The 22,620-nt window shown below is 33.4% G+C and overlaps 1 protein-coding gene across 2 annotated transcripts; it reads left to right on the forward strand.

The window, feature by feature from the left end:
• The first annotated feature begins 2,199 nt into the window (after positions 1-2,199).
• Positions 2,200-20,902, forward strand: LOC143054987 (C-type lectin domain family 4 member E-like). Of its 2 annotated transcripts, none has more exons than XM_076228101.1 (5): positions 2,200-2,314; positions 3,866-3,972; positions 5,418-5,508; positions 9,220-9,439; positions 20,818-20,902. In XM_076228101.1, the coding sequence occupies exons 1-5, from the start codon at positions 2,275-2,277 to the stop codon at positions 20,840-20,842; spliced, it is 483 nt and encodes a 160-aa protein (XP_076084216.1). In that variant the 5' UTR covers positions 2,200-2,274; the 3' UTR covers positions 20,843-20,902. The 2 variants fall into 2 exon arrangements, with proteins under 2 accessions (XP_076084216.1, XP_076084217.1); XM_076228102.1 differs by lacking the exon at positions 20,818-20,902 and adding an exon at positions 11,987-12,178.
• Positions 20,903-22,620: the final 1,718 nt, after the last annotated feature.

The raw sequence follows: 22,620 nt of genomic DNA on the forward strand, positions 1-22,620 counted from the left end.
AAATAGCGGGTTATTTAACAGTGTTCACCACATTTTTGATGTAATTTCGAATAGAGAGAAAAAATATTACAGTGATTTCTTATAATTTAATTCTAAATTCCATTTTAAACCGTAGAAAACCATGAAAAAACGTTGATGACGTCACGGTCACATGACTAAATTATGTCTATGGGCTCATAACAAAATAACGTCAGCCAATCAGAAGACGCGTGACATCCAAAATTAAATTATATTAATTTAAAGGGAGGCATGTTGTTTATCATCTTGATAGTTTGGTAAATGTTTCATAGTTGTTTGTTATGTTTGTATTTAGTAGCAATCCGATTGTGTAAATAAAACGGAATTTGATTAGACTGTCATCAAAGTGAGAGGGTTAGCGCTATAAAACCAGGTTTAATCCGCCATTTTCTACATTTGAAAATGCCTGTACTACCAAGTCAGGAATATGACAGTTCTTGTCCATTCGTTTTTGATGCGTTTTGTTATTTGATTTTGTCATGTGATTATGGACTTTCCGAATTGATTTTCCTCTAAATTCAGTATTTTTGTGATTTTACTTTTTAAATGTTATGATAATAAAAATTAAAATAACAAAAATACCAAACTCTGGGGAAAATTCAAAACGGAAGGTCTCCAATCAAAATCAACAGTTCAAATAACTCAAACAAATGTATAACAACTGATTTGGTACAGACGGAAGGTCTCCAATCAAATGTCAAAACCAATAGCACAAATAGCTCAAATACATATCAAACAAATGTACAACAACTGACTTGGTACAGGCATTTACTTATGTCAAGAAGGTGTGTTTACAAGATTGTAGTCAATGTAACCACACAATGCATGATATATAATCCTTGTCGTTTAAGATGGCAGTTCGTTTCCTGAATACTAGAAATACATTTACGTTAAAATATGTTATTTCAATAATGGTCCTATGAAGCAGTATGAAAAAACATATGACAGAGATTATGTTGTAAACTCTAAATGTGTGACTGCTGCAGCTGCAGCAGAAGATCAGATTTAGAGTCAAACAACCCAGAAAAAAACTTTGAAGCTCTCATTCCATTAGTGTAACACAATTTTGATCCGTTTGCAGTACACGCTGCATCTGGAAAGTTTCCATTCATCATTTGGGCAGAACATGTAATAGTTGAAGCAGTGATAAGGGAAATCTACCTTTAAAACCAGAACTTGCATGTTTATCTCACAAACAATGCCGAACCATCGGTATCGAAGTATCATCGCAAAATGTCGCCCTATCAACGAGTTTAATATATTTATCCTTTGAAACGGATAATGCAACAAAAATAGTTGTATTTTCTTTGATATTTGGGATATTCAGCGTTATCTCCCTTGTAATATCTACTCTATTTACTATTTATATATTACCCAGTCACGTTAGTTTGACTATGTGTGCTGTATAAATTCGCTGTCATGTCCGTCTGGTTGTGGAGAAAGTATACATTCATAGTAATGTCGTTTTGGCTATGGTGGAGTGAATAAATTCGCAGTCAACCTCCGCTTAGGATACTCCGTACAGTGATCGTTTCCGTTCCGGAAATATTTTCCTTTTTGCGGATCGGAGCTGGAACTGTCGGGGAATTTGGTTCGCTTGGCTGTGCAGGATGCATTAGTACACTGTGATGTCCCCGTCATGTTCGTTTGGCTGTGTGAATTCTATAAATCCGCTGCCAGGTCTGTTTAGCGGTTTGAATGCATGAATTCGCAATAGATTTCGTCCGTTTTGCTGTGCGGGGTGTAAAAATACGCAGTTGTGTCGGTTGGTTTGGTTGAATGTATAAATACGCAGTCAATTGCAAATCGTACGTTTTGAAATTAGTACCAAACGTTTAGACAAAAAAAAAAGGATTCTTACGTTATATCGATATGTTTACGGAAACGAATGGTTATAGGGCTCTTCGTGGTTAGTTCGGCCATATTGGATAGGGCAGATTTTCATAATGGAGGTAAAAATGGTGTGAAAAATACGGGAATTCATCATTAAAACAAAGCAGTTGCTTGGAAACATGCATAGGATTTCCTTTACTTTCATACTATTTCCACCTCTTTCAAAAAATTCTGTCCCCTATCCAATTTGGCCGAACTAACCGAAAAGAGCCCTATTGTTATCTGCTATGTCACATATTTCTATATCGAATTGAACAGTGCTTACAATCTTTGAAAATAAATCTAAGTTCAAATCCTACTTTGTCTGATAAAACCATACTGTGATTTATACTTGACCTGAAAAGAACTTTTTATCTAGTTTGAATGATTGCCATGTATAGATTACTCAACATAGCTGTTACAGGTATGGTTACAATTTTATTTTATTTAGTTTCAATACATCATCCAAAATAGTTCATGATATATCCAGTGTTTCTGACATTGACTAGATAACAATCCGCATAGACAGTATCGTTAAAACCAATGTATGATCAGAAACAAAGCACGATTGTGTATTTTATGGTGTAACGATGATTTACAAACCGGTCATCAAAGTAAGGAAATTTTGATTTATAAAAATGTTACATTTCAATGCTAGAGCTATATTGGTCTTCTTAATTTTATACACTTTGTTGAAGAATTCGCCAGTTCAGAAATTCAAGGAAGACGGATGAAAATATCGGTTATGCCCAAATATGAGAACAACGTCAGTTCATTTGCTGAATTTCCGTTGTTGAAAAGATTTTAACAAATCATTTGGTGAATGTTTTAAATTCTGAAACGGCTAATTGCTCCTGTATTATTAATTTATTGTGCAAGTACAATAACGAAGAATTTACTCAGTTTAACCTGTTTAAATTTCATTTTGCCCACAGGCACACCCAACCTTACACCAAAATTACAAGCACATTGTTGCGACGTGTCTTCTATCATAAATCAGGCCGTTGTTGTTCCTCTCGTTTGAATAGTTTTTTACCTAAAGTTGCTAATAATCGGCTAGTCATTTGGGCTCTATAGCCCTTTTCACAAAAATTCGTAAGTGTAAAATTATTCTTACGATAAAAATATGTAGTTGAATTGTTAAGGAATATTTTAGACTTACGATAAATTTTACACTTAAGGTTTTTTGTGAAAAGGGCTACAGGTGGATAACGGTATCTACGTTAAATTCTAATATGACGACCTAATACCCTCAGCCAGTATAATCACAATAACGTTATACCTTTAGCGCAAAGGCAGTAATACACAAAACCGGTTGTTCCGCGTTACGACCAACTTATTTATGCTACCAGATATTTTTAATTTTCGACATTAAAGACCCCAGTTTACGTAGGCAAAGATTCTGATACAATATTGTTATCTCTATTCTACAGCAATATAAACAAATCAGTCCATTTCAATCTATTTTTCATGGTAAAATTTCATAAAACAAAAATTCAGCGAAATTATGTTATTATCTAGGCATGGCAACGAAACAAGTATGTTTCCGTAAACCAAAAATCAAATGTAAATACCGGGCGTTTTAAAGCTTCTTGGACGCCTCAGAACGAATAAAATTACATTGGAAGAAAATGAATAAGTGAAAAATGCAATTAAAAACAAATAATCATTGAATTATATAATATTACTAATATTATCAAAATTGGGTATTACGGAAGAGCCAAAACAGTTTCGTATGTATAAGGCCTTCACGGTAAACAAAATTACCGAATTGGTCCTATTAGAATCTAAATATTTCATGGCAGCCGTAGATTTGTTTCATTTAATCCTGAGTTGGGCATTTATATTCGTTTTTACCACTCACTAGCGCTCAGGGTAAAATAATCAAATATAAATGCCCAACATATGGTTTAATGAAACAAATCTACGGCTGCCATGAATTATTTCTTAATCATTTAACTTCTATTTATTTTAGCATGTCTATGCGGATTGGTATTTAGTCAATGTCAGAAACACTGGATATATCATGGACATTCCTGCTTTTACTTCAGTTCAGACACAACTGATTGGTATCAGGCATCGGTAAGACACACAGCAGATGAATATTATGGTTTTTTTTTTCATTGGTACAGTATAGACGTAAAACGTAACTGTTGAAAGAGTACTTTGATATTACCAAAAGATATTTTTCAGAGTGAATGGTTTCAATTGAATATTAACGAGTTTCATACATTTTCATATGATTTCCAGCATATGACGATTGTACATGTACTTACAATGTATGCGTTTTAGATGAAAAATACCAAAAGATGTAAGGGAAATTCAAATTTAATGGGTAAAACACACAATAGAAATTAAAAACAAAAATAAAGCATGGAAAACAAATTGTTTGTATGTTTAGCATCATCCATATAAATGAGTACTTTCTGTATATATTATTATTATTTGCTTCGCTTCAACCTTTCTTCAGTCATATGTCAATCAGTTTGCATTTGAACAGGATATGTTAACTGGTACGGGTTTTGATGTTTAAACTGGTATCGTTTAGATATTTGCACTGGTATCTGTTGAGATATTTGAACTGGTATCGTTTTTGATATTTGAACTGGTATCAGTTAAGATATTTCTAATTATATCTGTTGATACATGTGTACTAGTATCGGTTTAGACATGTGTACTGATATCGGTTTAGATATGTGTACTGGTATAGGTTTAAATTTGTGTACTGGTATCGGTTTAGATATGTGTACTGGTATCGGTTTAGATTTGTGTACTGGTATCGGTTTAGATATGTGTACTGGTATCGGTTGCGATATGTGTACTGGTATCGGTTTAGATATTTGAGCTGGTATAAGTTGATGTATATGAATGGGAATCGGTTTTAGATATTTGAACTGGCTTCAGTTGAAATATTTGTACTGGTAACGGTTTAAATTTGTACTGCTATCGGTTGAGATATCTGAACTGGTTTCGGTTGAGATATGTGTTCTTGTACCGGTTAAGTTATTTAAACTGGTATCGTTTTAGATATTTGAACTGATACAGGTTTAGATATTTAAACTTGTATCGGATTATATATTTGAACTGGTATCGGTTGAGATATTTGTACTTTTGTCGGTTTAGATATATGTTCTGATATCGGTTTAGAAATTTGAACTGATATTGTTGAAAAGTAAACAAATTGGAAAGTCCCTAACCAAATGGCAAATTCAAATGATAAAACACATCAAACGAATGGACAGCAATTGTCATACTCCTGACTTGGTACATGCATTTTCAAATGTAGAAAATGGTGGATTGAACCTGGTTTTATAGCGTGAAACCTCTCACTTCTAATACAGGTGCATCAAATTCCATTATATTTACAACGATTCGTGAACAAAACAGACATACTAGGTAAATAGTCAAAATGTGGGTACAGCAGTCATCACTACTAGTATGTCACAATCTCAAAACAATGCCTTTAAGTACGATTACTGTCTGTTTTTTTAAATGTGCAGCATTCAGTTCAATTTTATTGCTTTCAGGGGAAGTGTAGAGAACATAACTCAGTATTAGCGTTGATTCAGTCTAAGGACGTCAGTGATTGGATAGACAATAAAATAAGAGGACATAATGGTAATGTGCATTAATACGTTGTTTGTGATGATTTCTCTTTCAAACAAAAACGATTATTTCACGTGAAACAAATGATAATTTCTGTCTTCTAACTTCAGACAACAATGTGTGTTTTAAAATAATATGTTGTCATCGTCGATGACGCTGCGTTCATAATAATATCATTAATTGATAAAGAAATAATTCTTTCATGCCATGCTCATTTTAACATGGGTAGACATTATATTTGTTAATATCTTAATACCGAGCGTCATGCTCTATGCTCATTTTAACATGGGTAGGCATTATAATTGTTAATATCTTAATACCGAGCGGTAGGCTACCCATGTTAAAATGAGCATAGTTAAGATCGGTATTAAGATATTAACAAATATAATGCCTACCCATGTTAAAATGAGCATCGAGCATGGCATGATAGAATTATTCCGATTCTAATAGGAATATTTTGAACTTTTGTACTTCGAAGCGGACCTATAGTAGATGCTCGAAATGTCGCCATTTTGATTTGATGAACAAAAAACGTTATGGAAAAATGAACAGTTTATCAATTAAACTAGAGGCTCTAAAGAGCCTCTGTCGCTCACCTTGGTATATGTAAATATTAAACAAAGGACGCAGATAGATTCATGACAAAATTGTGTTTTGGTGATGGTGATGTGTTTGTACATCTTACTTTACTGAACATTCTTGCTGCTTACAATTATCTCTATCTATAATGAACTTGGCCAAGTAGTTTCAGTGGAAAATGTTAGTAAAAATTTACAAATTTTATGAAAATTTTTAAAAATTGACTATAAAGGACAATAACTCCTGAGGGGGTCAATTGACCATTTCAGTCATGTTGACTTATTTGTAAATCTTACTTTTCTGAACATTATTGCTGTTTACAGGTTATCTCTATCTATAATAGTATTCAAGATAATAACCAAAAACAGCAAAATTTCCTTAAAATTACCAATTCAGGGGCAGCAACCTAACAACCAGTTGTCCAATTCATCTGAACATTTTAGACTAGATAGATCTGGACTTGATAAACAATTTCTCCCACTGTCAGATTTGCTCTAAATGCTTTGGTTTTTAAGTTATAAGCCCAAAACTGCATTTTACCCCTAACTTCTATTTGTATCCATGGCGGCCATCTTGGTTGGTTGGCCGGGTCACTGGACACAATTTTTAAACTAGATACCCCAATGATGATTGTGGCCAAGTTTGATTTTATTTGGCCCAGTAGTTTCAAAGGAGAAGATTTTTGTAAAAGATAACTAAGATTTACGAAAAATGGTTAAAAATTGACTATAAAGGGCAATAACTCCTAAAGGGGTCAACTGACCATTTTCAATTTAGGGGCAGCAACCTAACAACGGGTTGTCCGATTCATCTGAAAATTTCAGGGCAGTTAGATCTTGACCTAATAAACAATTTGCTTTGGTTTTTGAGTTATAAGCCAAAAACTGCATTTTACCCCTATGTTCTATTTTTAGCCATGGCGGCAATCTTGGTTGGTTGGCCCGGTCACCGGACACAATTTTTAAACTAGATACCCTAATTATAATTTTGGTCATATTTGGTTAAATTTGGCCCAGTAGTTTCAGAGTAGAAGATTTTTGTAAATTTAAAGATAACTAAGATTTACGAAAAATGGTTAAAAATTGACTATAAAGGGCAATAACTCCTAAAGGGGTCAACTGACCATTTTGGACCTGTTGACTTATTTGTAAATCTTACTTTGCTGAACATTTTTTCTATTTACAGTTTATCTCTATCTATAATAATATTCAAGAAAATAACCAAAAATAGCAAAAATTATCTTAAAATTACCAATTCAGGGGCAGCAACCTAACAACGGGTTATCTGATTCATCTGAAAATTTCAGGGCAGTTAGATCTTAACCTGATAAACAATTTTACCCCGTAAGATTTGCTCTAAATCTTTTGTTTTTGAGTTATAAGCCAAAAACTGCATTTTACCCCTATGTTCTATTTTTAGCCATGGCGGCCATGTTTTTTGATGAAATGGGAATTAAAACACAAACTTTATTCTAAATACCCTAGGAATCAATCAGATGAAGTTTGGTTTGAATTGGTTCAGTAGTTTCAGAGGAGAAGATCTTTGAAATAGTTTACGACGACGACGACGACGGACGACGACGGACGCCAAGTGATGGCAAAAGCTCACATTTCCTTTTAGGAAAGGTGAGCTTAAAGAACAGAAACATTTAAACTTCTTTTATAATGCTTTTATTTAATTTCCTAGCGAGCAAGACCAACAAAAATGTCCATTTTGATCTCTGGCGTTGTTCAAAATTCATCTGACGTTGCAATTTCAATTCTGACGTCAATCACGTGCAGCCCGTGCTCTATTCGAATGAAACATGGCTTTGTTTCCAAAGCTTGAAAGAAGAACGTCATATTAGAATTAACTTTTTAGTTGATTTACGTAATACAATTGAAAAAGCGTAGACAAAAAAAAAAGTTCCTACCATTTTTTTTTATTTATTTCCATTCAATAGTCAATGGTCAGTTTAATAAAAAGTATATCTAATACAATAACTGGAATTTCAACTAGCGACCGCACATCACTGATATTTATATGTCATGCGCTTCGCGCATGTGTGAATTAATATATTGTTCTGTCAATCGTTGAATACTTTACTATATTTGAATTCTTTGATTATTCATTCTATAATTAATATTAAATTGTTTTTTAATTGCTATCGACTTCTAATTTAGATTACATATTTTTACAATGTAATTTATGCATGTACAAATGTATGTATGTATATGCATCCTCAGGTTTCAATATGCTGTTCCACGCCTAGAATCACAGCAACTTTTATTGACCAATTATGTCAAAGAGCTCGACCATTTACTTGGCCTTTTTAACCTTTTTTTTCGAGCTTCGCTGATGAGTGTTATGTAGACAAAACTCGCGTCTGGCGCACACATTTTTAATCCTTGTACATTTAGAATTAGGAGATAACTGTATTGTATTTTAAGCTCCGACGGCATCAAATCCCAAATTGATGCCGTCGGAGCTTAAAATACAATATTGTTATCTCCATTCTAATGAAACTGACAGAAAACAACGTTAAAACATGTATTTAAAATCTGTCATATGCCGTCTGCGCTTGCGCGTACGTCCCATAGCATCAATTGTCAATTGATGCCATGTAAGAAAGTGACGTTATCCAATCAAAATGAACGTTACAAACGTTGTTGCATTAGAATGTATCGTTGATGAATTTATTTATTTGAAAACCACGAGAAACATGTTTCGGATTCCTGACATTTTGGTTCGTTGCATGTCAAGGTTCTAGATAGTTTTTCTACATATAGAAATATTGTTTTCACGATTTGTTTTATAAAATCAGAGACTTTAAGATACTTTCACAGGTATGCAACAAATATAACTATAGGTTGATGAATATTATCTTGGAGTTGTGATTTCCTGATGTTAGGAATAATACAATATCCTCGATAAATGAAAAAAAAAAAAAATGCAGTTACAATGTAACGTTGACATAACAGCAACACAACAACACAATAAAAAGAGACACAAGTTCTTTAAAAATAGAGGTTGAGTCAACCAATCTATATGTCATGTTATATACCTGCTGAAGACTACAGAAACATAAATATATACTACTAGTAGTTGTTGTGGCATTTGGTTTGAATTAAAACCTAGTAAAATGTAAACTGATAAACTTTTTAGTCGCATATTACGTCGGGGCATCAGATGAGTTTGTGGAGGGAACATGGGAGTGGGCATTTAGCGGGGAACCAGTCACATTGTCTAACTGGGCATCAGGACAAGGTCAAGGAACTAATGCGGATGCTAATTGTCTAGTTATTTATAACAAGGATCCAAATGTGAGAGGCACGTGGTATGACGAAAAATGTACCCATCTTTACAACTTTATTTGTCAACAAAGGTGAGGACTAATTCTTAACATGATTTTTAAAGCAAAGCGTTAAAATGTCAAAGTATGTAATTTTCGCAAAAAAGGGGCGTATTATTTTCTGATTTCTGAAATATCCATCAGGTATTCACGATACCAAAAGTTGGAAAATGTTTGAAATATAAAACGTTAAATGCAGGAAGTAATTAAAGAAAACAAAATAAGCTATTTTGGATTAAAGTATTGAGGCAAGTAAATAAGTTCCATGAACAAAACACCACACAGAGAAGTAAAGAAGACCAATTAAACAGACGAAACAATAACAAGACTCGAGTTAGCACGATTGCAGAAATAGTTTTGCATTTTCCTTTAAATTATAGGTTTGTTTCCTGGTTTATTGTACAAAATGTACTCGACGCTAACAAAATATTGCATCGTTGTCTACGAGTCTAAATTGAAAACTACGTTCAATCCTATGATTGCGTTGGATAAAAACTGCAATTTTTATACGTGTGCATGTAAACAAATTTCGTTGTAGAAGGGTCTAAAAACAGCACAAACAACATTTTCCAAAAGACCAAAATAGTGAAAAAGTATATTTAAACAAAACGCATTTGACTAACAGATCGAACAACTGATGTTCTTTAACCCTGCTGACTGCCATTGGCGATTGCCAAATAAAATTGATCACAAGATGTAACAAAATGGATCTTGATATGATTTAATACTAAACAGAAAAACAATTTAACTTGTGGCCACGATGTTATGCCACAAACATACGGTGTCAATATTTTTTTAGTACACCAGATCCGGATTTCGACAATAAATGTCTCTTCAGTGATGTTAGGGATCGAAACGGTATTTGGAAGGCCATATAAAAAATACCCTCATTTTTAGAAAAAGTACCCTCATTTTCAGATAGACTCTTGAATTCTAAGAGTCAATATAGGATGAACGGATCATATAAACCGGAGGGAAATATGATACAAGCCCAAATGAAAAAATATAAACGAGTCTAAATTGAAAACTACGTTCAAACCTATGATTGCGTTGGATAAAAACCGCAATTTGTATACGTGTGCATGTAAAACAAATTTCGTTGTAGAAGGGTCTAAAAACAGCACAAACACTATATATATATAACGTCTGAATAGTAACGATACATGTACACAATAAATAAATTATATAAACGCCTAAAAAAGTGTACACAACAACTCCAAATACAAACAAAGGTAACTATAAATGTAATTATTTATAAATATTTCGGATAAGAGATATCCTTCATCGGTATATATGATTCTGATGTTGAATGAATCAATTATTAGTCTACTTAGATTAAGCTGTTACAATCTTGAAATTACAATAAAAAAGTCAAACCGAACATCAGGTAAGACGCTTGCACAATTCTAAAAAATTGTTAAACACGACATAGGTTATATGACTAATTACATCAGAGAGTTCAAATATATGCTTTAAAGAAAAATAATAATGTGCGATATGAACTAGCACAGTTCTAAAGCTTTAACGGTGTCGACAATTATGATGTTACAAGAAAGACTGCGTCAATAAGAATTCCAAATAAACAGCACTGAACGGTCTAAATTTGTAAATATTTCAGATTTGACAACGGTAGTGTAGTTACATTAGAGTCTGCGATGTTTAAAACAAACGACCGTTAAAATATAATATTAAATTTTGACTGAAGTAAACTAGTTGAACGTGGCTTGGTACTTATACATCCCTAAAAAAATTAAGCAATTTAAATTGTTATATTCAACAGATTTATTTTAGAGATGAGTAAGGTAAAGAAATAGAAACAGAGACTGTAATAATAAGTAATATAACCCAGATGTGAAGCACTGCATGGTGTCGAACTACATCTTTTCATTTATCCCATTTGGTGCCAAAGTTGTTAATTTCCTTATTCAAAACCTTTCCCGAGCGAGTCTATCCTCCTTAGACCAAGCAGAGTTGTGGTCAATGATTTTAATAGTCAGTCGATTGAGATCTGCCTTCGTGTGGCCAGGAGATCTCAAATGTCGACTGAGAGGGAGGTCTGGCTTGCATTGGTAGTCGCTACGATGGCCGTTCATTCGTTTGTGAAACGGCTGTTCTGACTCGCCAACATACTGTTTACCTCATTTACACTGTAAGAGATACACAACATTTGAAGTCTTGCAATTAACATTGCAAAAAATGGTGTTTTCTGTTCCAGTGGAGTGGCTGTTAAAAGTCTGGGTATCCAGTATTTATTTGCAAGTCAGACATCGTTTATTTCCGCAACCCTTGCAAGAGCCCCCACTTGAGAGGATAAGTCAGCTCTCACCAGCGTCTTTAAGGCTTTTGGGCCTACGGAAAGCCAGTACAAGTGGCTCGGGAAAAATCTTGGATAGTTAAGTATGTTTTTCGATCTCTTTTTAATTTTCGCGGATTAGGCGAGATAAGTTGTCAAATTTTGGATGGCAAGTCAACACAAAAGGCACCCTCTTGTTGACCTTTTTGTCTTTATATTGTAAAAGCTCATCTCGGCTGATGTTGTTAGCACGAGAAAAACCTTTATCAATGTCTTTTCTTTTGTAGCCCCGATGTTTAAGGTGACCGCGAAGTTCTTGTAGACGTTTTTTTGCAATATCGTTGGTGGAGCAAATCCTTTTTATTCGTATGGCCTGGCTGTAGGGAATACTCTTGGTGCAGTGTTTAGGATGACAACTCAAAGGAGATAGATATTGATGTTTGTCTGTGGGCTTGCAATACAGATCTGTAAATATGTTTCCATCCCTCAATTGCGTTGTAGTGTCAAGAAACGTGATCTTAGAGTCAGAGATTTCATATGTGAATTTGATTGAGGGATGGGAATCGTTGGCATGATGAATGAACAAATTTAGTTCTTGTTCAGTATTGTCCCACTTCATGTCAATATCGTCGATAAATCGGAACCAAGAGAGGGGTTGATGAAGAGATGAATTGAGAATTCTCTGTTCTAATTTCCCCATAAAAATATTAGCATAAGACGGGGCCATCTTTGTTCCCATTGCTGTTCCATTAACTTGGAGGAAGTGTTCACCATTGAATGTGAAGTTATTGCATTTTAATACCAAAGTTAGAAGCTGGATGAGACATTCAGTTGGTGGATGTAAGGTGTTACGAGAGTTCCAGACTTCCCTACAGGCTTCAATACCATCGTCATAGGGGATGTTAGTATAGCGGGAGGTAACATCAAGCGAGACAAGGATCGTTTCAGGTGGGAGAGGGTACAGAGATTCCATTTTCTTAAGATAGTGTGTTGTGTCTTGTATATAGGATGGTAAATTTTCTACATGTGATCTCAGATGAAAGTCAATAAATTCTGATATTTTCCATGTGATCTCAGATGAAAGTCAATAAATTCGGATATTTTCTCTGTCACGGACGGACGGATGGATAAGTCTTTCAGTGCTATTTTACAATATTGACTAAAGAATCAACGATTAGAATAAATAAATTATTTAATAAACAAACAAAAAAAAAACAATTAAGAAGAAAAAAAAACATCAAATTATTCTAAACATTAAAGTCCAAATAAATAGTTCTACAGCTTCAGTAGTTTGTATATTATCCAGATTACTTCCCTTTGTATCGTTATGACGGTTATGGTATCATTATGACGGTTATGGTATCGTTATGACGGTTATGGTATCGTGCACGACAGTTCCACTATAATAGGTAGATATGTTGTTTGATGAATTATGTATGATTGCGTTCAATCCATATGACCACTCCTTAACACCGCAGCATTGTATTACTCTGGTGCAGGCTGGAACCTAGCAATAATATAATTGTACAAACTCTTTAGTACGATTATCAATTTAGATATGCATTTTACATACTGTAATACTGTAATAAATATCATAATTTGCATGATAGTTTCACGTACATAAGGAAATTCGGAACCTTGTACACATAAATATCACGTACATTCAATTTGTACCCGTAATTAACAATCTTGTTCTTGTTCACTAGTAAAACTGCAAATATCTGAATATAAAACATGGTTTTCATATCTTTAAATCCGTTTACAAAGCATTATAAATTGAACAATTTACACAATGGAAAATTGTCTGCAGAAGTCTGAAAGTTTCGGAAATTTGATAAACAAAAGTGAGACACAGAAAAGTAATAATATATGTAAGAATAAAACACTTACCTTGGAATTGATGCACTATATACAGTAGAACCATTGTAGGTTAAATTTAGCTATCAAATATGAAAATGTTCTAACGAGTGTGGCATCCTTCCACACGAAAATCCCAAGCAGAAATAAAATGACAACGTGTCCAAAGAACTCATCTGACCACTGTTTAAAAATAGCCAAACCTGTCCGAAGAACTCGATTGACCACTATTTAAAAATAGTCAACAGGTGTGTAAATAGGCTAAGCCTAATCAGTGTGCGTCTAAACACAGGTGAACCAAACTTAGGCCAAACGTACATATATACATAAAAGCGTATGTTAAAACTATGTATAAAATAAACTGTGAAAAAAGGCGTCCTGCGCAAAGACTGCAAGTGCAATTCTCTGATCATTACGACAATTTCACAAATCATTATCTATATACAAGTTTGACTGAATAAATATGTGAATAATTCTATAAATTTCATCTGGATCGTGACATCACCTCCCCAATTTAAGAAAGTATTCTTACTTTCATTTATCTCCACGATCCTATATACGACTCAAAAAATCTGCTCCAACGTTGTCCTTTCCTTTGATGGCAACAATCCTGAACCTATACGGCTGTAACAAGAGTGACCATCTCATCAATCGTGCATTTGCAATTTTAGACTTTTGCAAATACATGTATATCAAAGGTTGATGGTCTGTCTCCAATATAAACTGTTACGGACGGACGGATGGATATATATTTTCTCTGTACAGAGAAAATATCAGAATTTATTGACTTTCATCTGAGATCACATGTAGAAAAATTACCATCCTACAGTGGAGATCACTTCTAACCTCTCATTAAATCTGTCAAGAGAACTGTTCTAGAACATAACGTAGAACTGTCAGCCTGACACCTTTTAGTCAGTTCTAGGGTTAGAACTGTTCTAGCTAAAACTGATTTGGTCAGTTCTACCTAGAACTGATTTGGACAGTTCTACCTAGAACTGATCCTGACAGTTCTACCCTAGAACTGATCCTGACAGTTCTAGCTAGAACTGACCAGACATTCTAGAACAGTTCTACGGTTAGAATTGATTTTTTTGAAAAAAAAAGTTTGTTTCCAGTTTTTGGTGAAAAAAATAATTTGTTTGGACTCTGAGAAAAAAAAAATGTTTGTTTCATCCATATGTAATGCTAAAATTGAAAGAAAAAAATTGTTTTCGGTTTGTCGCTCAAAAAATAGATTGTTCTTCGCCAAAGTCGAAAAAAAAGTTTGTACAGAAAAAAAAAACCATAGCCCCCCCCCCCCCCCCCCCGAAAATCAAATGGTTGCTGCCTTAGAGAACATGTTTAACCTGTTAACCCCGCCATATTCTGTATGTATGTGCCTGTTCCAAGTCAGAAGCATGTAATTCAGTGATTTTCTTTTGTTGATGTGTTACATAAATTTTTGTTTTTCTCTCAATTTTTGTACATAAATTAGGCCGTTAGTATTAGGGGGGGGGGGATTATTATTTGAATTGTTTTACATTTGTTATTCCGGGAGTCAGGATGGCTCATTATCTCATTATCGGACCTCAATAACCAATATAATATCTGTTTACGAGTAGTTTTCATACCTCGGACGACCTGTTTAACAAAAATCTTTTGACCGCATCAATCTAAACTGCCTTTTTCTTTCTGCAAATCTATATAGGTGCACAGTACTTCAGTTTTAATTTTAGGTCTAGAGGGACTGTAATATACAAGTAACAGCAATTTTGGGAAAAAAATGTAATTGTTCACATCAATTTATAGTGCAAGCATGCAGGGGCAGCTAGATCCAGGCTGGGGGTCCAACTATATGCTCCCATTCATATGCATTAATGTTAAAAAAAAAAGTGGGGTTCCAACCCCTGGACCCCCTACCCTTGATCCTCAAATGAGCATGTCCTTGTTTTATTCAAAATATTGAATCATAAACAAATATCAGTAGTTTTTATACTTCAGACTGAGTCGTGTAATAAAATCTTTTGACTGCATCAACCAAAACTTACCATATTTGCTTTTTATTATAAATATGTAAATCTATATAGCTGCACAGCAATTCAGTTATTATAATTTTAGTTCGAGAGGGACTGTAGTATATAAATAACTGCAATATTGGAAATCAATGACCACAAATTTTTTTTTCGCATTAATTGAGGGTGCCAGCATTTCCTATTTTTATTCAAAATATCGCATCAGAAACAAATATCAGTAGTTTTCATACCTCAGACTGACTCATGTTACAAAATTATTTGTATGTATCAATCAAAACTGACCATATTTGACAGCATCAACCAAAACTGACCATATTTGACCACATCAACCAAAACTGACCATATTTGCTCTTTTTAATACAACTCTTATAGTCGCATAGTAAAACTGTAATATTTTTATGTAAGGATGGAGTGTATTATCATTATAATACAAATGATCTATATTATAGGGTTATTGCATGAATATTGGGGAATATTGTTCCGAGTAGAATTTTATATTGCGCGTGCTTATATTTTTATATCAGGATGGATTGTTCAATATAAACATGATAAAGGAAAGCAACATTGGAAAACAAAATTATGCTCACATCAGTTTAAAGTGCCAGCATGTCCTCTTTTTAATCAAAATTTTGAATCGTTAACTACTAATTTCAGTAGTTTTGATATCTCAGACTGACTCATGGATATAACAAAATTATTTGTCCGCATCAACCAAAACCATGAATACTGACCATATTTGACCGCATCAACCAAAACTGACCATATGTGACAGCATCAACCAAAACTGACCATATTTACACTTTATAATGTAAATCTTAATATATAGATATATATATATATATATATATATAGCCGCATAGTAAATCACTTATACATGTAGTTACATATCACGATGGATTGTGTAATTCAAATGACAGCAATATTGTAACACATTGGCTAAAAAAAAATTTTCACATCAATTTAGAGTACCAGCAATTTTCTGCAAGTCCTCTTTTTATTCAAAATATTGAATTGTAAACAAATTTCAGTAGTTTCGATAAACATGTATCAGACTGAGTCGTTTTAACAAAATTATGTGACCATATCAACCAAAACTGAACTTATTTACACTTATCATGTAAATATATATGGCCTCATTGTAAACCAATAATATTTCTATGTCCGGACGGATCGTATGATAAAAATGACACCAACTTTGGAACACAATACACCTATATTGCTAATCCTGGCTGACCCGGCCTCTTGAACTTATAAAGATATTTTGTTTTATGATGTCAAATTTTTACGGGAACCTGTGCGATATCCAGTAATGGCAGACAAATAGCGGTAAGGTGTATTTATACCATATCTAAAAATTTAGCGCACCCTTATTTTCTCTCTGTATCCATAATAATGAACCGTCACTAAAGTGACTTTTTAAGTCAGTTAGTTTGTAATGTTTTTTTTTTTTTGAAACAAAACTATTTTACGGCATCATCCAACACTCACATGACTGATTCATATACTTTATTTTAAAATAAAAAGTACATGTATGGGAAGTTCTCTTCTTGGAATAGTATACTGTTAATATAATTTGAAGACAAATGGAAGAAGGCAAAGAAAAATGCATGATTTTGTTTGTAGCCGAACGTCCAGTGGCAAATGCTTCATTCATGTTCAGATGAGTGTATTTTTTCTGAGTTTCAGACTCCCAGATATCATTTATAATCGTTATGGATAAGTCTGGCTAAATTGACGAGATGGTGCAAATGTATATAGTTTTTTTACGTTATAATACAACACTTTAATCGTTAAGGTTCATCATAAGGAATTGAAAAATATGGCCGTGTTTACACCTCCAAAATTACTATGAGTACAGACAAACTGGTACATCCAGGAAAGTTTTAAGGCATGGCAGGAACTAGATATATAAAAGTTATATGAAGTCTACGTTTCAGAAAATTAAAAACTTACCTGGATTTTGATGTTCATTTTTTTCCAGTTTGCAGAATATAGCAAAATAAACAAACACCCGAGTTTCATTTGATACGGTCCACTCAGTTACACAGTTTAAACCTGTTAAATCACCTATTGTTTACAGGTGTCTATTGTCCATCTATTGTCCATTTAAATCAATACTACTCACAACATTGATTATATGAGGGGAGCTTCTCAATCGTTTTCACTACTTAGTTAATTTTTGCACCTTCTGCAGGAACGAAAAAAAATGGATAGCAAAATCTAGAAAAGTTTATAATTTTCTGAAACACAAAATGCATTTAAAATTTATATATCTAGTTCCTGCCATCCCTTAAAACTGTTGCAGGTGTATAGGTTAGTCTGTACTCAGAGTAAAATTTGGGGTGTAAATACGGCCATTTTAGCCAAAAGGTTATGATGAACCTTCATATCCCAAAATCCATCCACTGTACAATTTTCGTATGAACATTAAATGAATGTAAATCCAAGGCAAACAAGGTAAATTACGATTAAAATTCCATGAATTAAATGCAGAGATATATTTATGACATGTATGAAGAGACTGTTAAAAACGGGGAACGAAGAAACGAAAACAATGTTGTTTCCTATGCAATCTTATAAAAATATTTCTCCGATGAGTTGGATAACCTCCTATTCACTTCGATATTTGTACATGTAACGTATGATCAGAAAGAAATATAGAAAATCTGCTATTATATAGCAAAGTAATTGGAAGTGATTTATTTCTTCTAAATTCTAAAGTGCCCTTACTGCAGTGACGTCAGTTTAGAACTGTTCTACAGTCCTGACTGATTTAGTCAGTTCTGCTGACAGTTCTACGGTTAGATCTGATTTGGACAGTTCTACTTAGAACAGTTCTAGGGTAGAACTGTTCTAGGTAGAACTGTTCTAGGACAGGTTAGAACAGTTCTATGACAGTTCTCCTGACAGTTCTAATGAGAGGTTAGAAGTGATCTCCACTGTATATACAAGACACAACACACTATCTTAAGAAAATGGAATCTCTGAACCCTCTCCCACAACAAATACTGGATACCCAGACTTTTAACAGTCACTCCACTGGTACAGAATACACCATATTTTGCAATATCAATTGCAAGATTTCAAATGTTGTGTATCTCTTACAGTGTAAATGTGGTAAACAGTATGTTGGCAAATCAGAACAGCCGTTTCACAAACGAATGAACGGCCATCGTAGCGACTACCAATGCAAGCCAGACCTCCCTCTCAGTCGACATTTGAGACCCCCTGGCCACACTAAGGCAGATCTCAATCGACTGACCATTAAAATCATTGACCACAACTCTGCTTGGTCTAAGGAGGATAGACTCGCTCGGGAAAGGTTTTGAATAAGGAAATTAACAACTTTGGCACCAAATGGGATAAATGAAAAGATGTAGTTCGACACCATGCAGTGCTTCACATCTGGGTTATATTACTTATTATTACAGTCTCTGTTTCTATTTCTTTACCTTACTCATCTCTAAAATAAATCTGTTGAATATAACAATTTAAATTGCTTAATTTTTTTTAGGGACGTATAAGTACCAAGCCACGTTCAACTAGTTTACTTCAGTCAAAATTTATTATTTATAGTTTAACGGCCGTTTGTTTTAAACATCGCAGACTCTAATGTTACTGCAACTACCGTTGTCAAATCTGAATTATTTACAAATTTAGACCGTTCATTGCTGTTTATTTGGAATTCTTATTGACGCAATCTTTCTTGTAACATCATAATTGGTGACACCGTTAAAGCGTTAGAATTGTGCTAGTTCATATCGCACATTATTATTTTTCTTTAAAGCATATATTTGAACTCTCTGATGTAATTAGTCATATAACCTATGTCGTGTTTAACAAATTTTTAGAATTGTGCAAGCGTCTTACCTGATGTTCGGTTTGACTTTTTTATTGTATAAATTTCAAGATTGTAACAGCTTAATCTAAGTAGACTGATAATTGATTCATTCAACATCACAATCATATATAACGATGAAGGATATCTGTTATCCGAAATATTTATAAATAATTACATTTATAGTTACCTTTGTTTGTATTTGGAGTTGTGTGCACTTTTTTAGGCGTATATATATATATATACTAGAACACACCCGTGATATCGCGGGTCCGTGACTGAATTAAAGTATATAACTATGTGCAAGCCTTATTTTGATATTAGTATTGTCATCTGATAAAGTCATGCCGATTATAAGATACGCAGTTTTCTCTGCTTTCAAATCTTTCTGTTTGAATCCGTCGAACTGGAACTTATCAATTGTTAGTTATATAAATTAGTTGGAAAACAAAAGGTCCTGGAATGGAATATTTTTTAATCAACAGCATTGTCCTATATTAGTTATAAAATTGAATTCTTTGATTCGCTGTTTTACGTCATGCCCGCTAACAAATTGAAAACTGTACCTATACGTCTTATTTTAGTCCAGATTTTTAGTATTCGTATTGTTATGTTAGAAAGTTTTACTGATTAAAATGCTACAATAGGTAACACTTTGACAATCTCGTAGTGTCAACCCTGTGAATATGACCCCTGTATATATAGCATATTAATCCTGAATACACCGTTTGGTGGTGCGCCTGTCAGATGCGGAACATACAAATAAGGTAATAGGTAACAGGTGAATATACTATTGGTATCGGTATCGGACTCAACCCGGAACTTCTTAATTATTGGCAATATTAATTACGTGGAAAACAAAAGGGCCTGGAGTGGTGTAATTTTTAATCTACACCTTTGTACTATATTAGTTATATATAAAGTTGAATTCTTTGATTCGTCGTTTTTACGTGATGACGGCTGACAAATTGGACCTCGTAATTTTAGTATTATAGATATATACATGTATATATATTGAATTGTCTCTCATGGAAAAGTCTTTGCACAGTCCATGTGAAGCAGAATCTGCTTACCCTTCCGGAGCATCTGATATCAAAATAAACATCATTTGCTTGTTTTTTTTATCGTCTTTACAATGTCATTGTAAGCTCGATTTCGACCTCTGAGTTTGATTTCCCATTTGGTATCCTTCGTCTCCTTTAAGCTTTTATTCTATAACTTTAACCTAACTCATGATAAAAAAAACCACATATATTTAGAAACTTTTTTTTATCAAAATGTAACATTTATATAACGTCGTTTATCCTCTTATTAAGTAGTGGATGAAACAAAATCATGTGTTCGATTTTGGATTAAAAAAAAGAGATTTATGAACAATGTCATTTAATTGTGTTTATTTTCTTTTCAGTGCTTCTGTGCCAGTTGTTGGATAAAAGTATAGACTTTACAAACCCCTTATGACTTTTACATTTGAATAAATAAGTAAAATAATACATGCATGTATGTGCATCTTTTAGAAAAAAATTAAAGCATTTTCATAAATATAATATGAACCTTCCATGTTGTAATGTTACACTACTGCTTCAGGTTAAGGTGAATATTGGCGCCTGTTAAAATCCGCTTTATTTGTTTGCATATGTCCTTAGTCAGAAACCTGATGTTCAGTGCTTGTCGTTTGTTGATGTTTTTATCGTTTCTCGTTTTTATATAGATAAGACCGTTGGTTTTCCTGATTTAATTGTTGTACACTGGTAATTTGTGTGCCCTCTATAGATAGCTGTTCGCTGTGAGCCAAGAATCTGTGTTGAAGAACGTACTTCTGTTTGTCAAAATTCATCCCTGAAATAATTGTCTTACTGATATATGCTAGTTGTTTTTATCTAAAACATACCCATCGTCCTTAACATGCATGAAATATTTGCCACTAGATGTTAAGCACCCAACAACCAACAACCAATTATATAATCACGTTTTCTGTTCCTCGATTATGACATTTTAGAATTAGATTTATTAACAAATTTGTACCAACCATAAGCAATGTGCATGGCAGGTGCCACATGCTAAACAGGAGTTTCTTATCCTCTTGTTAGACCCCAAATGATGACCCTTCTCTAGTTTTTGTTGATGTTTACGTTGCTCATCTTTGTTTTGTTAAATACTGTTTTGCGGACATGTTTGTCTTTTCATCATTTTTCGTCGTTTGAAATGACGTCTGTTTCATCTAATTGTAATATCTGTTTCATCTAATTGTAATATATGTTTCATCTGATTGTAATGTCTGTTTCATCTAATTGTAATATCTGTTTCATCTAATTGTAATATCTGTTTCACCTAATTGAAATATCTGTTTCATCTGATTGTAATATCTGTTTCATCTAATTGTAATATCTGTTTCATCTAATTGTAATATCTGTTTCACCTAATTGTAATATCTGTTTCATCTGATTGTAATATCTGTTTCATCTAATTGTAATATCTGTTTCACCTAATTGTAATATCTGTTTCACCGAATTGTAATATCTGTTTCATCTGATTGTAATATCTGTTTCATCTAATTGTAATATCTGTTTCATCTAATTGTAATATCTGTTTCATCTAATTGTAATATCTGTTTCATCTAATTGTAATATGTTTCATCTAATTGTAATATCCGTTTCATCTAATTGTAATATCTGTTTCACCTAATTGTAATATCTGTTTTATCTGATTGTAATATCTGTTTCATCTAATTGTAATATCTGTTTCATCTAATTGTAATATTTGTTTCACCTTATTGTAATATCTGTTTCACCTAATTGTAATATCTGTTTCATCTGATTGTAATGTCTGTTTTTGTAATATCTGTTTCACCTAATTGTAATATCTGTTTCACCTAATTGTAATATCTGTTTCATCTGATTGTAATATCTGTTTCATCTAATTGTAATATCTGTTTCACCTAATTGTAATATCTGTTTCATCTAATTGTAATATGTTTCATCTAATTGTAATATCCGTTTCATCTAATTGTAATATCTGTTTCAATATGTTATTGGGTTCACCACGCGCCTGGCTGGACGTAGGTTACTATATTAGGCAGGCAATAATTACCATTTAGGCCCTTCTAGTGATACATGTACCTCTGCTGGTGGTCTATCAGTTCTCAAGGTATCATCAGCTCAATAGTAAGTACTTCGGTACTGAGATGATTTATAACAAACCTTTTTAAGAT

This window comes from Mytilus galloprovincialis, chromosome 12 (genome assembly GCF_965363235.1).
Source record: "Mytilus galloprovincialis chromosome 12, xbMytGall1.hap1.1, whole genome shotgun sequence".
Classification (NCBI taxonomy): domain Eukaryota; kingdom Metazoa; phylum Mollusca; class Bivalvia; order Mytilida; family Mytilidae; genus Mytilus; species Mytilus galloprovincialis.

Coding starts and splice junctions, on each gene's coding strand:
- LOC143054987 (XM_076228101.1), top strand. CDS start 2,275: ATGATTGCCATGTATAGATTACTCAACATAGCTGTTACAG. Junction 3,973..5,417: donor CTGATTGGTATCAGGCATCG/GTAAGACACACA, acceptor TATTGCTTTCAG/GGGAAGTGTAGAGAACATAA. Junction 9,440..20,817: donor AACTTTATTTGTCAACAAAG/GTGAGGACTAAT, acceptor TTTTCTTTTCAG/TGCTTCTGTGCCAGTTGTTG.